Genomic DNA, 18,059 nt, shown 5'->3' with positions numbered 1-18,059 from the left:
ATTTCTTATTTTTTTACAAAGTAGTATATATTATTCTTTTAAAAACTGAAAAGAAAGAAAAAGCAAACTGAGATCCACTGCCCATTTCGGGATGTTTTTCCATTGCAGTACTAAAGTACTGTAGGATCTGTTCAGTTGATTGCACCGGGAGCTGGGACACAAGGCAGCGATGGTGAGATCCATTCTGCAGAGGTTCTACAGCACAGATTAGCAGCTGCCGTGCCAAAAAGGGTAAAAATCGCCCATAAAAAAGAGAATCAGTGAGCGCTTAACTCTCATTGTCAGAGGCCCCCCGCTGCTGGTTTAATGACAGAGACACATAGCAGCGATGTAGTGACATAAGTTCATAAACTGAAAACCCTGTAGCCTAACTGTGATGAGCTGCAGCTTTAAAAAAATATGATTTTTATAGAGCCTTTTTACAGTGAGGTACTTTGCACAAATGATCCCCTGGTGAGGAATTTTCTATCTGTACTTGGATTCCCAGGTCAAATTTGCCTAATTTAGCAGCTAAAATTCATGCAGAAAGCTTTCAGGTTTCAGCTTAACAGCTTCTGTTGTTACAGATGAAGCATTAAGTTGCGATGTAGAAAATTATACAAACAATCAGTGCTCAGGAACAATATAAATGGCTTCTCTCTAAATGCGTTTTAAACTGAGCTTCTAGAGTGGAGAAAGTTAATTTGTTCTGTTGTGTCCTTGGAATTTGTGTTGTGACTCTGCGGAGACATCCGTGTAAGAGAACATGCAGCAATGGCACCTGCCAACAGGCAGAGAGGGATATTTATGAGTAAGCGGGATGCCTTCAGCAGAACAGAAAAAAAAGAGAGACAGCAAACAAAAAAAGAGAAAAAAAAGAAAAGAAAATGTTGTTATCAAGCCATTATAACTTTAAAAAGTTATTTTTCTTTTCTTTTGGTCAGGTAAACATACATTTTTACATGTGAATATTATGTATTCTTAGATTCCAGCCAATGGGTGGACCTTTAGGATTTTTTTATATGTTTTCCTGCTTCCTTCCACCATTTTGACGAAAGAATGTTGTTTACAGGTCTCAACAGCTCAAACTGAGAATGGATACATCATGTCTATTTTTTGTGCCATTTGTTCAAGTATATCACCTTTACAACTTCCGTGAAGTGAACTTACACAAAATGTATTTCTGTCCAGAGTTTATTTCCAACCAGAGTTGCATTAATTTTTCACCAAGATCTTGTAGTGATTATGGAGAGTCAGACCACTGCATAGAGTCTTCTCCAGAACATCCCAAAGATTCTCAATGGGGTTAAGGTCTGGATTCTGTGGTGGCCAGTCCATGTGTGAAAATTAGGGATGCACCGATACCAAGTACCGTACTCGGTACAAGTACAAGTACAGATACTTTTTGAACTCCAAGACTAGACTAGAGAAAAATTCAAAAGTTAGGAGGCAGCTGTCATTTGTAAGGAGCAAACGGAGCTCCTGGGATTTGTACATCTCTGTTTTAATGTATGATTTTGTTTTTATAAATATATATAAAGGAATGCACCGATACCATTTTTGCAAGTACAAGTACTGATACATGTCCAAGTACTCACAGGTACAAGTACTGATACATATTTGTTTATTGTCATGTGACAGTTTTTCTAAAACAATACAGACTAATGATTTCAGGACAGTGGTGGAGCACCAGAGCCAGGTCCCAGCTGCAACCACTGCAACTCTGGTAGTTCTCATGAAAATGCCAAGTATCGGCACTGGTATCTGAAAAGTATTGGTGCATCCCTAGTGAAAATAATGTTTCATGCTCCCTGAACCACTATTTCTCAATCTGAGTCCCGATGAATCCTGGCATTGTTATCTTGGAATATGCCCAATGTGCCATCAAGGAAGAAAAAATCCATTGATGGAAATACCTGGTCATTCAGTATATTTGGGTAGGCTGTTGACCTCATGTTGTGGGGACATACCGTTGCTGAACATAGACCTATTATCCAATGGAAGGCTCTGAGACACAATCTTTCTGCCAAGTGCTGAAGTGGTTCAAACAACTGGAAGTGACAAGGTTGCTGTAAGTAGGAGCAAGGAATAACCAAGGTGAAACCACACGTCTCTTCCAATTAGGACTGGGAAGGTGCTTACCTCACACTGGATGGTGAGAACACTCCGCCTAGTGGTCTAGCACTTAAGTCAGCATTTTAACCCTTTTCATGGAAACCAGTGGAAAAAAGGTAATAGTAATGGTGCACAACAGTTCTCATAAAAAAAGTAGTTCCTGACACGTTCCTGACATGCAGCACTCATAAATGTACCAGGGCTCTGGAGGTTAAATTATTTTCTGATTCAGATAGCTGCATAAAAAGACTAACTAAAGCAGCATGTAGCAAAATCTTGATTTAAAAAAAATCTTATTAAAAAGAAAAAATGACTAATATAAATGGTTAAACTTTTCTCAGTAGAGAAAAGATGTCCATCCTCCTAGGACGCTAGCAACTAGTCCAAGTCCCCCTCGAGGTAGCAATATAACCCACATTTTTATGACAAGATGTGTGTACATCAATAAAATGACCACTGTCCTTGAATCCTTGGTCCCTCAATGAGCGAGATAGAAGAACATTTTCGTAAGACAATATTGGCAACAGGAAGCCTACATTGGTCCCCAAAAAACAATGAAAATAATGTATGTAATTCTTTGGGGGGGGGGGTTGTTTTGTATTTTAATAAATGACAAATGTGTTACTTAATAAACAGGCCTGTAGTGGAAATGTAAAAAATTGTTCTGGTCCATAAGAGGTATAAAGGTACAAGAGCTGAAGTAGTCATCCAAATGCTACAGGCACTCCAGTTTTAATGAAAAGCTTATTTTTTAAGCTCCGCCTGCTCCTTTCTTTCCTAGTTCATCCTAAAATCCTGCATAACTATACGTGCGTGTGGCAGTGTTTCCTATTAAGGAGAATGGTCAGCCTAGCTTACTATCTGTGCACTGGGGTGCTATGCTCAATGCTCCCCTACTAGTTCTATTAAGGCTTTAGTTATTATAGGCCCAGAAGAAGAATTAGGGTGAGATCATGGCTGGCTCCATCCAGCTCTCATTTGCGGGGCTTACGGCCGGCCTTTTGGCAGGCCGTTCGCCCTGCTTTGGCTGACACTTAGGCTCAGTCAAGCAGAAGCATATGCCTTTGGCTGGGCTGAGCCGCTCGGCTGCCTTCGGCTGCTGTACGGGCTATAGTGAATAGCCCGTACAGCAGCCCTTCAGTTCGACTGAACCGAAGGGCTCCAGCGGCTGATGAGAGCCGAAGGATCAGCTGAAGCTATGGCTGGATCCTTTGGCTCCTTTGTGAATAACCCCCTTAATCTCTGAATTCTGACTTTCAAACTCAGAATTATGTTTCATATTTTTTTCGTAATTGTTCTTCCAATGCTGGCTGAGGGAAAACTATAATGTTTTGGCAATTTTTTACTTATTATTTTAAATGTAAAAAGGCTTTTTACAATATTGTTTTTCTTCAGTTTTGTTTTAAATATTTGTTTTACAAATAATCATATATATTACAGAGCACTATGGGATAGCTAAATAAAAATTAAACATTGGATAGAGCCACCTGTTAAGGAAGGAGTAACTCCTCTGTCTCAGTGTCATAGACTCGGTTGGCGCGTCTCCTCGCTCCAGCGCCATGCTGTCTCTAGGGTGACGTCACTGGGAGGAGCGCGGCCTCCCACTTAAATAATCAGCTGCTTCGATCACTCGGCGTTCTCTTAATTTGGTTCGCTGAGTGACGGACAGCGAACCCCACGACCTCTGCGATACCAAAACCTATCTGGCTCCCTGCAGCCTGCAGACGACCCCGCTCTGCCACCGGCTCCCCTTTGAAACCCGGACACAGCCTAACAGCACAGCCAGGAGGCACATCTCTCCCCTCATCGAGCCCACATGTAACTGCAAGTCCATAGCTGTGGAGACAAGCAAGCTGCTGCCTTTGCTACAAGGCATCCACAATTAGCTGTGATAGCTACTTATCATTCCTGCACTGGTAATCATATGAACTGTGGAGCCTATCTCCATTTAACCTCTGGCGGCATTCACCTGACATAAATTATACTGCTGACTGTTGCATATTAAGATTGTCTTACCATTAAGGAATGCTCTAATCAAAACTGCTCGTTATACATAGTAGTATTGTGTTACTGTTAAGGAGAACTCTAACCCTGGCATAACTCATACTGATGATTGTTGCAATTTAGGATTGACATACAACTAAGGAGTACACTCACGTTAACTGTTGCTTCATGCAAATGAATATTATGTTACTGTTAAGGAGAGCTCTAACCCTGGCATGATTTCACACTGCTGATTGCGCATGTTGTGTGTGGGACAATTAGGAGTACCCTCTTCTGAGTTGCAGTCCATTACTAACCTCCATCATTAACCTAGATTAAATTAGGTAATTTAATAAATAGGTCCTACCCTACCCTAACTCCGGGTGGTATATGATGCCCACGGTAATCCCGCCGCACTGAGTGTAACGGGATCCGCAGACTGAACCACCTCCTCTCATTCCACTTCCTGTGATATCCGCAGCTGAGATCCAACCAACCCGGGCGCTGTGACACTCAGATGTTTCTGTGTGCACATTTGTGACTTGAGCTACTGAGCTTTGTAAACAATGCACTTTTTATTGCACAGGGACTCAGGAAAAGAAGGTTAAAGCTCCATCTGTTGGCTGGATAGAAAACTACATAATATTGATATGAATTATTTCACATCTACCTAACAAAAACATGAAACAAATTATATATAAATGTTCAGGCTTTTAGTCATGGCCATAAGAAAGAAATGCAATATATAAAATAAACCACTATACATTCCTTTAAATCTGCCTATGGCAAACACCACAATGTTTCTTGAGTTTGAATGACTTGACTCTATCATGCCACCATATGCTTACAAGAAGTATTGCAGTGGCTAAGCAACTCAATTCCTTTTTACTGTTTTTTTTCTCACTTTATTTGTAAATTACATTTCTAATGTATAATGTTATCTAAATATGTATTCAGGCACCCTTTTTAAGTCAGCAAAGCAAATATATTTCAATGTAAAGCACCAGTGCTTCTTTTTGAACCAAAATAAACAGATATCCCATTGCACACTAGACCAGAAATCCACTGCTTACCCACCTCTTGCTTACCGGGCCCCTTGCTTAACCACATCCGGTCCCCTTGGCACACACGCCCGCACTGATCATCTGGATCTGGCTGCCAACAACACAATATTAGGCAGCCACATATTCAACTCGGGTCCTTTCTTCCATTGAGGGCTCCCCCAACACACCACTGAGGGTCCGGGTAAGCCGGCGCTGGGGCTGGCTTGCCCACCTCTAGCCACCGATGATCTCACTGGCATTCTGTCCTCCCCAGTCCTGACGGTGTGTGCCAGCCCCCACACTTCCTTGCCTCCCCACACATCTGTTCACCCGTGGAACAGAGCACACATAAGTCTCCAACCCACCAGCAAAGAGACCCCACTGGCCAAACACCTCCAGCCTCAGGAGGTTAACCTGACGATGTCTGAATGTTATCAGACATCGGCAGGAGAGGTGATTGGGATGCAGAAGTGGAGGCTCTGAGAAAAACACACTTTTCCTCCGTAAAATGCAATAAAAGGAGAAAAGCATTTGGCGTTTGAAAGGTTGTTATTGCAGAGTGAATACGAGAAGCAGCACACCAAGCAGTAACATCCATGTCCGCACGTCCCCACCCTCGTAAAGCGCTGTACTATGGGACAACTCTACTAACGTTTTTAAGTTTAGCTTAAAATATCCAATGCACTTCTAGGCATGTCAGATACCTGGTGCACTGTGGTTCCTCCCTTCGGCCCCTGCATTGCTAAAGGACACAGTATTGACAAATGAACCATAGAAACTGCTCCAAACTTGAGCCCATGATGGACTACAGTCTCATGTTTATTTACTAATTTGTATTGAGATTGTAGTCTATCACAGGAGTGAGCTTGGTGTGGTGGATACTTTCCAACACACACAGGGACCATGAGGAACAAATGTAGCCACCCTCCAGGAGGAAGGGCAGAGTCAGCACCAATTCAGAGATGATTTGAGGATCTACATTCGAGTGATACACATATAACATACATTTTTGTTAATAGTTAAGGTACATGAATGCATTTTAAAGATTTACCTAATGAGTTTAGTGTCACTTTAAGTAAATAAGGGTTGCTGTAGAATTCAGACCATCAAAGACTTTATGGTTTCAAGATGAGAATTTTTTTTATAGACAGGTAACCAGAGGTGTCTGAGAAGTTTATCCTTATGCAGATTCAAATGGAAAGGAACATTATAATAACATTATGTCACAAAATGGTTTGTCCAGCCATTGTGCTGTATAGTCGATATATATGCAATGTCATCATCATATATCATACCATATGTGAAAAAAAGTAACATTCCTACCTCTAAACTTGCATGCAGGGAACTGACCAGTAGCATAGGTGGGTTAGACAAACGAAATCCATCAACTCCCTGGCTTAATTTTAGCTCTAGTTCAAAAAAATAAAAACATATAGTGATATTATACAGGTATTACTAAAGACAGCAACAACATATGATATGTAAAGGGTTTTATGTGATATAAGGAGTTTTCTTTTATAGTACCATACAATGCAAAACAATACCTCACCATCAACCAGGTGCTGATATTCTCTGCTAAGATGATGCTAGTTGTTGTTGATTATGTGAGGGGTCTACTGACAATGTTATGCATAGAGTAAAACAAGCCAAAAAAGCAGCAACAAGTTGGTGAGGTCATTCATCTGGTCATTCTTTTGCCTCCTATCAGATAATTCCTTGTCAACACATTTGCATACGGAACATCTGATTAGTCCCCAGTCCTGTCCATTCTTCTATTTGGATTGCTGCAGTATAGGAGATTGCATGCAACTGACAAAATGACTGATCCTTCTTTTTTAACTTGAAAACATTTTGAGGGTTTTCATACTGTCCTGGCATTTTTATTTACAGAAAGAGTATTGTCTCATCTTTTATCAGACTTCTTAGTCCTAGGTTTCATCTCTGAATTGGTGCTGACACTCTCCTTCCTCCTGGAGGGGGGCTACTTTTGTTCCACATTATCCCTGTGTGTGTTGTAATGTAGCCACCGTTCCAAACTCGCTCCTAGGATGGACTACAATCTCACTACAAATTAGCAAACTAAACATGAGATTGTTGCCCATCACGGGAGTGAGCTTGGAGCGGTGACTACTTTACAACACACACAGGGAACATGGGCAACAAAAGTAGCCCCCCTCCAGAAGGAAGGACAGTGTCAGCACCAATTCAGAGATGATTTGAGGATCTACAGCCGAGGGATACAAAAATAAGATGCATTTTTGTTCATAGTTAAAGCATTTGAATGGATTTCTAGGATTTAACTCCTGAGTTTAGTGTCACTTTAAGGTCTGGACTCTGTGGTGGCCAACCCATGTGTAAAGGGGATGTCTCATGCTCCTTGAACCATTCTCTCACAAAATGAGACTTACGAATCCTGGCATTGTCCTCTTGGAATATGCCTGTACCACCAGGGAAGAGAATATCCATTGATGGAAAACCTGGTCACTTAGTATATTCAGGTAGGCAGCTGACCTCATTTTTTTTGGATATAACGTTGCTGAAGCTCGACTAATTATCCAATGGAAGGCTCTGACCTATTTGCTTAGCTAAATCCAGGTGGTGACTTTTTTATTTTGGCCAGGCAGTGTATAATGTGCATAAAAGCGTCAACATTGGGTTAAATAAAATAAGAAGTGACCTGAGAGCAAGCTTACTAGAAGGTGAACCCTTTGCTTCCCATTTTACTTGGATACTGTCACAAAAAGGCACAGGATTTACGATCAGAAACATTGATACTCACTGTTTTCCATGCTAAATCTGGATTTGAACTCGTGACCCCACCAGCCAACCAACCTGGAAAGAAGGAGAAATAAAAATCATTATACGCAATTACAGCTGCCGCGGAATGAGCTAATTCGCAGCAAACACACACTACTGTATTTAGGAAACAGCTCGTCGGCCCAGCAGGTGACACACAAAATGTTTTGACATTACGGGGACGGTAATGAAGAATTCAGATCAAACATCACAGTGTGAAATGCTCGGAAACGGGAATTTAAAATGACTGACCAGAAAAAGAGCAGAATAATGAATGTTATCAGACATCGGCAGGAGAGGTGATTGGGATGCAGAAGTGGAGGCTCTGAGAAAAACACACTTTTCCTCCGTAAAATGCAATAAAAGGAGAAAAGCATTTGGCGTTTGAAAGGTTGTTATTGCAGAGTGCAATAGAGCCTTGTTAAAACAGGAGGCATCTGCCTGTCTCTCTTCCATCACAAGTCCAAAAACAAGTAAGGGGTCTCTTTTTAGTAAAGTGGATGGGGACATGCAAATTGTTCCTTTATGTTCCAGGATCAACTATACATGTAGAACTGTTGGTGTGCAGCACACATACAGCCTAATAGGACAAAGGCATTTATTTCAAGCTACATACAACTGTTCCAGGCTTTTGAAACCTCATTAGTGCAGTGCATGGAAACCATGGCAAATGACTAGTTGTTCCTCTGTTGGTCGGAAGATTGCTTTCTTATAAATACACAGTCAGTAGCCAACCAAGTAGCTATTTGATTTTTAATGTATGTAAAAGTGCTCAACATGAGGTAAACAATCTAATTTTTTCCTTGGGTATCATAAAGGGTGTCAAAGACACTCATTAGAAATCTGTCTCGTGTCCGAGCAACAAATGGCACAACTTGCAACAGATTCATGTAACTGTTGGTAGGTATGATATGAATCTGTTGCAGAATAACCTCTGAGACACAATACTTACATGTGCGACACAATTTACCACCAGCATGAAATACATCTTATTTACCTCTACTTGTGGGCTGTGGTGCTTTGTCATTCACTCTGAATGGCACCAGCAAGGCACAAACATTGTTCAGTACTACAGTACTACCCAGTAACAAAAGTTGCACATGCAATGAGCAAAGAGAGCACTTCCTGAATGGCTACCAATGCACATATACAGTGTTAAGGAATGTACCTGCTCTTCAACACACCACTACACACAGATGGGGATTAAAAGTGCATTGCGGTTCGCTGCATTGAACAAAAAGAGTGCAGAAATGTGTGTGTGTGTTCAGGCTCCTTAAATGCAACATGAGAAAAACTGTGTAAACAACGCAGATAACTTCTGCTACATTTGTGGCGAGGTTACATTTGCATCTCAAAAGTGCAGTATGACGGCAGTAGTAAAAAATAGCATATCCCGTATATATTTTGGATGCAGAATAGGGGATCAGGACAAGAGTTGGGCCCCTCGTTATTGTTGCATTGCATGTGCAACTTATCTGCGTCATTGGCTAAACAAGAAGAAAAAGTCCATGCCTTTCGCTGTCCCAATAGTGTGGAGGGAAACCACCACCAATCATAGTAGCGACTGTTATATTTTGCACGGTTCCCCCAATTGCAAAAGGCACCTCAAGAAAGAAGAAGTGGACCGTAGCATATCCAAACATTCAATCCACACTGCGTCCTGTACCCCATGGTGAAGACATGCCTATTCCAGATCCACCAGAATCCTACTTTCTAGACTTAGATGATGATAAAGACGATGAACAGCTGATGCAGCTGATCCGGGGCTGTAGATGTCAGCTGACCAAAACTTTAGCCCACCGAATGCTCCTCCTGAACCACATCTAATTTCACAGAGTGAACTAAATTACCTGGTCAGGGATTTGGAATTACCTAAGAGTAAGGCAGAGCTACTGGGCTCCAGATTACAACAGTGGAACCTCTTGCAGAGTGATGTCAGGATCTCCATTTTCCGTGATCACCAAAAAGATTTGGTTTATAATTTATAATGATTGGTGTGTCACCATTCTCATTGCTATATCACATTTTGCAGAAAAGTTATGGAGCATAATCGCACATCCCCCTCAAATATTTGAATTATTTTGATGCAATTTTGACCTTGAAGCTGTATCTTGGAAACTGGAGCCAATTATTACTTAGGATTTAGGGGTCTATTCGCAAAGCTGCCGAAGGATCTGGCCGTAGCTTTGGCCGATCCTTCGGCTAGCTTCTGCCCCAGGACCCCTTCGGTTCATTAGAACCGAAGGGGTGCTTTACGGGCTATTCACAATAGCCTGTACAGCTCCCGATCATGGCCGAGCGGCTCAGTCGAGCCGAACGCATATGCATCGGCTCGGCTGAGCCGTGCTGAAAGCCAAAGCTGGCCGAGTCAGAGGACGGGTACAATGCTAGTTTACTATAGGCTATTGCAAATTGAAATAGCCAATAGTAATGTACCAATGATTTTCAATGGGAACATTTTTTTTTTCTATTCTGACATCGCTTGCGTCAGAATAAAGATAAAAAAAGACACATCATTGTTTCTCTCCTGGGCGGCCGGGAGCAGGAGGCTCCCAGAGCGCCCAGGAAAGTTTAAAAAAAAAAATTGACAGCAGCAGAGCCGCCGGACAATAGGAAACCTATGGGGCGGAGCTAGCTGTCACTGCTAGCTCCGCACAATCGTTTGCTATTTACTTTTTTAACTTTTTTCACTCTTTTTTCTGTCCTGCTCGGTACCTCTGAGGGACCGAGCAGAACAGCCGAGCCGAATGCCGCTTTAACTATTTCCTGCTCTATCCAAAACTAGAAAAATAAAGTTTTGACTTTAAATATACAGTAAATGATCTGTCCATCTATTTAGCTCCATCTTCTGATTTTAACTGTTACAATGCCAGTTCTCATCTAGTACTTACGCTGGTTTGATAGCACTGGAAAGTTTCTCATGGATGAAAGCTCCAGCCAATCCACCTGCTCCAGAATTAAGATACTGTGAAGCAACAAAAATAAGATAAATTGCATTGACACACGATGATTAAAGAACACAGTTGTAAAATGTACCCTTTGCCCTTCCCTCCTGCAGCAGTCCGCATGCAGCCAAAACTTTTTGTTGGTTTAGAAAAGATTTAGGTAGGGCCTGTAATGTTCCTGTTGTAATCTGTACTCATTCACCCTCATTTTCTAAATGACAGATGTTGGGCAAAGTATAAAGTGAGGGAAGGTCTCCCCAATGGGACCAAAGGCAACAATAAGATATTTTTTTCTAACAGTATAAGGAAGGGTTAGAATCTGTGCCAGAATGTTCTGCTTTCTACATTGGGAAGATTTCTCCTGTGTAAGACAGAACAGGAAGCAAGAGCACATTTTCTTAAAGGGGGCACAGAGTAAAAAGTGATACTAAAGCCTAAACAAATTAGTATTAGGAAGAGATGTTACAAATTTAATTTGCCACACATTTTTTTTTTTAAACTGGACAGACACGGATATCACAAGAGTGATGTCTGTTTTCCGAACTGCTCTGATAGGGGATCAGTAGGGGATCAGTATACAGATCCCCTGCTGTTTGGAAATGTAACATTGTATTTATATATGTGTTTGTTTTGATGATCAATTTGCAAGAATATTCAGCTTAGCTTAGAAGGAGTCTTTTCAGTGCTGAACCATATTCTATGTAAATTTGTAACATTAGATTAGTGGGATATTCACATAGGTTTGTCAGCTATATAGGATTATATAGGATTATACCATGTTTTTGAAATAATTAGCACACTTCTTATCCATTACAGCCAAGGAAGGTGCCACCGTGGCCTCTATTTGGATTACATTTGCCATGGTGATGCACATGTGATCAGTTATGACTACAGCCATTTGAGGGCTTGAAAGTTTGGCTGAGAACAGAAATAAGCACACAGGCAACCTTGACAGTTGGCATGCCTTGACAGTAACTGTTTTGGGAGACATTAAATTGATGGGTGCAGTTCCTCTTTAAATAGCTGCGTGCACGATGCTATAAGACACAGACCCCTACCCCTGCATGGTGGGTGCCCAGCTTGCTCTCCTCAAACAGGTTAAAATCAATGAAAGGAACTGCAGATATAGAACAGGTAGATCTTTGGAAAAGACGTTTTTTTAGACATTTGCTGATCTCTAAATAACACCTGTAGAAGAAAGTATTTTACAGTGTTGTTTTGTTGAGTTTGATGGAAATGCAACAGCATATACTGTTTTGTCTTTTGAGCTGTAGATGGCGCTGTAGTGCAGTGTTAGTCTATATATGCATGCTTATCTATTATATAAAGAGCCGAAGGATCTAGCCGTAGCTTCGGCTGATCCTTCGGCTGCCTCTGCCCTTCGGTTCAGTCGAACCTAAGGGCCGCTGTATGGGCTATTCACAATAGCCTGTATGGCAGCCGAGGGCAGCCAAGCCGAACGCATATGCTTCGGCTCGGCTGAGCTGTAGTGGCACCTGAAGGGTGGAGAAGCGTCGACCAAAGCCAACCGATCCCCATGCAAATGACAGCTGGGCGGAGGCAGCCCTGATCTTGCGGCTCGCTCCGCCCAGTTGTAATGACAGATCAGTGTCCCCAAATGACCTGGGGATGGTTGTCTCTCATTGAACAATTACAACTGGACGGAGCCAGATGTGACGTCATGGCTGACTCCGCTCAGTTGTTATTCAGTGGCCGGACCTGCCAGAAGACTCTTGCAGGTGACGGCCAATAGGAAACAGTTGGGAGGAGCTAGCTGTCACCGCTAGCTCCGCCCAATTGTTTTTCTTTTTTTCTCTTTAAAAAAAATATATTGGTGTGCCTCGTGATTTTTTTCATGAAAAAAGTGTGCTTTTGCACAAAAAAGGTTGAAAAACACTGCCTTAGAGCATATTCGGATGACCGAAGGCAGCCGATGTACGGCTGATTTTAGCCAATGTACAGCTGAAATCAGCCGTACAAGACTGAAGTGAATAGCCAAACAGCGTTCGGCTCACTTCACTTCGGCTGGGCTATTCACTCGGCTGCCTTCGACAGCGTTGTGAATAACCCCCTATATGTTTCCTACAAAGTGCATTGTATATATATGTAACGTTCTCCAAAAGCAATTAAAACTTAATTCAGCATTCCTTAAGATGTTGTGCTTCATCTAAACACATAACCAACAACCAACAACATTTACTATAAGTTCCTTTCCTGCCAAGAAGATACCCTGCAGGACCATCAGCAAAAACATTCCTGATACAGGCAGTATACAAGCCTACTTTCATATGTAAGAGCACACGGTGTGTTCCCAAGTCTGTAAAATAATGCCACAGCATTGCCACGCTGCCAATACAATCCTGTTGTGTGGACATGTGCAGAATGTGAATAGAGCACAGTGATCTTTGCTGAGGCACGGCAACCCAAAGGAACTTACCAAACTATACATTATCTTAAGTAGACTCTCCCCTGTGGCAAATACCTGATGTGCCCGATGCCTTCCAGTCCAGGGTTTATTTAGACTAAAAGTTGAACTCCAGGCTCATATAAAATACTCATATTAATGCAACTCTGTATCATTAATGCATCATTGGATTCATTTTTTTTAACCGCTTGAAGAACAGGTGTTTAGACCCCCTTCCAGGCTGGGCCATTTTTCAGTATTGAGCGCTGCGTTACTTTGACTGACGTTTATTCCGTCATGCAACGCTGTACTGAAATGAATTTTATACCATTTTTTGGGGACGGATAGAGCTTTCTTTTGGTGGTATATAATCACCACTACGGTTGTTATTATTTACTATAATTAGGAAAAATTACTGAATATGTAGAAAGAAAAAAGTTTTATTTTACATTATGTTAGGAAACATTTATTATTACCCAGTTTTTTTGTAAAATATAAAAGTCGGGGTCACGTCAGGTAAATAGACACCAAAAATGTAAAGCTTTAAAATTGCGCGCACTGCAAAATCGCAGAAAACTACCATACTCAAAATTGGCCATAGGTGATGCTTTAAAAGCTTTTACCGCTCATCAGTTTAGTGTTATCAGTGATTGATGGCCCTAGAATTATCGCTCTCACTGCGACGTTCGTGGCGATATGTAACATGTGCGGCGTAATGGGCGTAATAGTTGTTATCGCAGGTATGCGCCCCCCACGCATGTTTGAATGCCTGTATGTATGGGTGGGGACTTTAAAAAAAAAAATGTTTGTTCTTTTTTTATGTGTAACTTAATTTTTTTTTTTTGGGGGGGGGGGGACTTTCATTGTTTTCCTATTTTTTTTGTTCACTAAACTTTATTGCTATCACATATGAGGCTAATAAAAACCCCCTATGTGATAGCAAAATATGTGACAGGTCCTCTTTATGGAGACATCAGGAGTCTCCAAGACCCCTAATGTCACCTAGGACCCCCCAAAAGAAGCTGATGAAGCACAGATCTGCTTCATCAGCTTCTCTCCAGCATCTGAAGCTGGAGAGTGACACGAGAATGCGGAAGTGATGTAATATACAACACTTCCGCATTCTTGCAGAAGAGAGGGGACCGGAGGGAGCTCGTGTACAGATCTCCCTCTGATCCCCTGTGACACAGGGCACATTGCTGATCCTGGGCTCGCACCGGGCACAGCGGAGCCGGGGACCAGCTCAGCGGGACAACGGCGGAGGCGGGGACCGCGGAGGGGGTGGCACCAATTGTTACCCCATACAAGCGATCTGCGGGCTCTATAGCCGGCGGATCGCTTGTATGTTAACAGGCATCGCTGCCTGTTTTTAAATATCGGGCATTTCTCGCTCGCTCGCGTCGCTGGGCGGGCGTGTCTGAGCGGATGTCTAAAGACGCCCGCTCAGATCTAGAGAGCTCCCGGCCGGCTGTTTTTTTTACAACGGCCGGCCCGGAGGTAGTTAAAGCAAGCAGCAGTGTAAGTATCTGAATTTGACCCGGTGCTAGCCTCTTGCAGTCCTTTTACAGCAGAGTCCAGACTGGGGTAGGGAGAAGCAGCACAAGGAGGCAATCAGTTTTGCTGCAGTGCAAGCAGCATGCTGATAGAAGGAGAAATCAGAGTGACATAGAGATGAGCTTATCAGTCTGTTGCTTCTCTTTTTGCTGTCCAGTCAAAAGGCGAGGGTGAGAGGAAGACTTGTAAGCATTAATGATGTTCCACAAAAAAAATCAGATGTCCTCCCCTGCCAGAGAGGACTTTGTGGTGTGACAGACCTGTTTAAATCTCAGGACTGGATGCACATAAATACAAATCCTTTGACAGATTGCTCCCATATATGTATTTCACCTGTATGTGTTCTTAGCTGCTGGCCTGAAGCAGTTTCAAAGAACTCCAACACAGTTCCATGAAATATACAAGGGTTTCTAAGTCCATCGTAGACCTCTTTATGGATGCAAGATGAAAAAACTGTTCAGCTTCTAGTTAGTGGTAAACGATATAAACTATAAAAATAACAAAAGCAAGAAATACAATACATGAATGAATGAAATACCTTATAGGAACACCAGCAGGCAAAGTCCACATCCCAGTCATGTAAGTGCAGTTCAACGTTACCAACAGCATGGGCCAAGTCAAAGCCAACATAACATCCCTGCAGAAAGCACAGCTCAGGTTATTACTTCATAGGGAAGCGAACAAGGGACTGTTGGAGACAATTTAATCCCTGCTTACACCTGTGAGCTCTTTCACACGAGTAACAGCCGACCCGTACAGATCCGTGCTGCGTGCACGGCCGTATCGTGCTGCTCCTGGGAAGGACAGGTGCTACGTGTGATTGTACGCAGCAGCCTGTTCTTCTCTATGGGAGTACGGGGCCGTACGCTCACCTGAAGTGCACATCCGTGCGGGTGCGGATGTCTGTGCTAAGATGCGGACAGGATCCATCCTGTCTGTGTCCGAGTACTCTATGGGAGTAAGTGGCCGTACGCTCACCCGAGCTGCACATCCGTGGTGGTGCGGGTGTCCATACTCGTTTGCAGACAGGATGAATCCTGTCTGAGTCTGAGCATGGACAACCGCATCCACACGGATGTGTAGCTCGGGTGAGCGTACGGCGGCGTACTCCCGTAGAGAAGAACACTGTTGGCTGCTGCGTACAATCACACGCATCACCTGTTCTTCCCAGGAGTGTCGTTTGAGTTCAGCTTTAATGCTGAAGGGTGAAATAAAAGAGATGTATTTTGATAATAACAATACATTATACAATTGATGAAAAGTGAATAAGTAAACTGAATATATAATATATCATAATTTATTTTAATTTATTTTATTTTCACTTTTGCAGCCAATTTAGGATAACACCTATTTTACATTTGTTACATGTTCCCTTTCACATTGCATATGCTAAAAAAAAATAGTAATAAAAAAATGCTCCTTGCAGTGACATAGTTACATAGTATTTGAGGTTGAATAAAGACACAGGTCCATCAACATTTGTGTGTCTGTGTGTGATTGTGCATGTGTGTGTGTACACTGAGTCCCTGTGTGATCTAGATTTTAAGAATACCTGTACCCCTGTATGTCATGGTCTCTGAGGAAGGTATCTAAAAGCTTTTTGAATGATTCAATACTCTCAGACTTCTTTTGGCAGCGAGTTCCAGACTTTAACCGCTCTGACTGAGAAGAATCCCCTACGCCCCTTTGTGGTTAAATCTTTTCTCCACCAATTTTAGGTGGTGGCCTCTAGTCATTGTTATGGAGTTTACTGTACATAGTTTATTGCAGATGTTGCCATCACCACTAAACATTTTGAACATTAAAATCATATCTCCTCTTAATCTCCTCACTTCCAGAGTGAACACGTTTAAATTTAGTAACCGTGTTTCATAGCTTTGTTCCTCCAGCCCCTTAATTAGTTTAGTTGCCCTTCTCTGGACTCTCGCCAGCTCCATGACATCCTTTCTGTGGATTGGTGACCAAAACTGTTTTAACTGTTTTTACTTGGCTTAGGGGTTTAATGGGGTTAACATTTCTACTTGCTTATCTTTCTTTGCAATGTTAGGAGACACTGTTAGGGGTCAGAGGTGGCTTCTCCATTGTATGTTGATTAGGTGAATGAGAGAAACACAATCCACAAATTTCAGTCCTAAGCCTTTCGATTAATACAGATCACCATGAAGGAGCTGAGAAAAGCCTGGAATCGGCCATCTTGTCTGCTGCAACAAAACAGAAGATATAGTTTTTTTTTTAATTTATTTTTCTTTATGCTGTGTGAATAGGATCACATCACAGACATATAGAGGGGTTTTCTCAAATGTGACTGCTAAAGTAGAAAAATACCCTTTAAATGTGACCAATCAATAGAAATGTCAAAGTTTTGCGTTGATTTCTAAATGGAAAGTAACATTTCAAAAGAAAACCTTGAGAGAGCATTTATAAAAATATAAATGAAAATATGTATTAAAAAATATGTAATAACATGCATTTAGAATGTGCATTTACATGCAAAAATCCCCGAAAACGCACCAACATGAGAAGTGCACAGAACTGAACAACGTTTTCAAGCAGAAATGTGTGTATGGACCGCTACTGTTATACTGATTGCTTGCAGTTAGATAAAATGACACAAGAGGGCAGCAATGACACACATATCAACCAAAAATTCTTCCTTTCAAGGAAAGTGCATTATAAAATGAAATATAATTGTATAAAAATATAATTAAATAATCAAATGCAGCTATGAAAACCTTGTCACAAATAATATATGATTAGTGTTAAATGCTTTAAATGCTAAACACTAAATAAACATTTAGGAACTATCGCAGTTTCCAATTTAACAATGTTACAAAGTGCCCATTTGTCTGATACGTTTCACAATTTTTCTTCTTATTAAAACTTTTGCAAGGATTGTTCTGCCGACTGTAGTTACATTTTAATTTCAACATATGTAGATGACGTGGTGGGATCATAGGTTTTATTTTCTATATCCTTCTTTTTTTTTTTTTACATTTTATCACAATGCAATTTTGCACCATATGTTTTAATGCCGCCGTGATGCTACATTTTCTGAGGCTGCCTTGTGCTTCTCATCACATTTTATATCTGTTTTGGAGGAAGACGACTATGATACTTAGTAGAATACGTCTGCAAAGCACTTTCATGAAAATGGAGGATTATTATAAAGGATTAAGGATGGAATTTGTGATTAAATCAATATCGGGGATACTGTATTTCAGTACTTGGGTGTTCCAGAGA

The 18,059-nt window shown here is 41.6% G+C and overlaps 1 protein-coding gene across 1 annotated transcript in view; it reads right to left on the bottom strand.

Moving 5' to 3' along the window:
• The window catches only part of KYNU (kynureninase), a 75,885-nt gene that overhangs the window by 3,267 nt on the left and 54,559 nt on the right, over positions 1–18,059 (bottom strand). The window contains exons 9-12 of the mRNA XM_018554052.1: positions 15,358–15,456; positions 10,808–10,881; positions 7,900–7,952; positions 6,444–6,529 (exon numbers count right to left, since the gene is read on the bottom strand). Of these exons, the coding sequence (XP_018409554.1) occupies positions 6,444–6,529; positions 7,900–7,952; positions 10,808–10,881; positions 15,358–15,456 (312 nt within the window). The remainder of the gene's footprint in view (positions 1–6,443; positions 6,530–7,899; positions 7,953–10,807; positions 10,882–15,357; positions 15,457–18,059) is intronic.

The sequence above is a fragment of the Nanorana parkeri genome, unplaced genomic scaffold (assembly GCF_000935625.1).
Source record: "Nanorana parkeri isolate BGI_ZX_2015 unplaced genomic scaffold, ASM93562v1 scaffold140, whole genome shotgun sequence".
Lineage (NCBI taxonomy): Eukaryota > Metazoa > Chordata > Amphibia > Anura > Dicroglossidae > Nanorana > Nanorana parkeri.
This window is presented reverse-complemented; position numbering and strand designations above follow the sequence as displayed.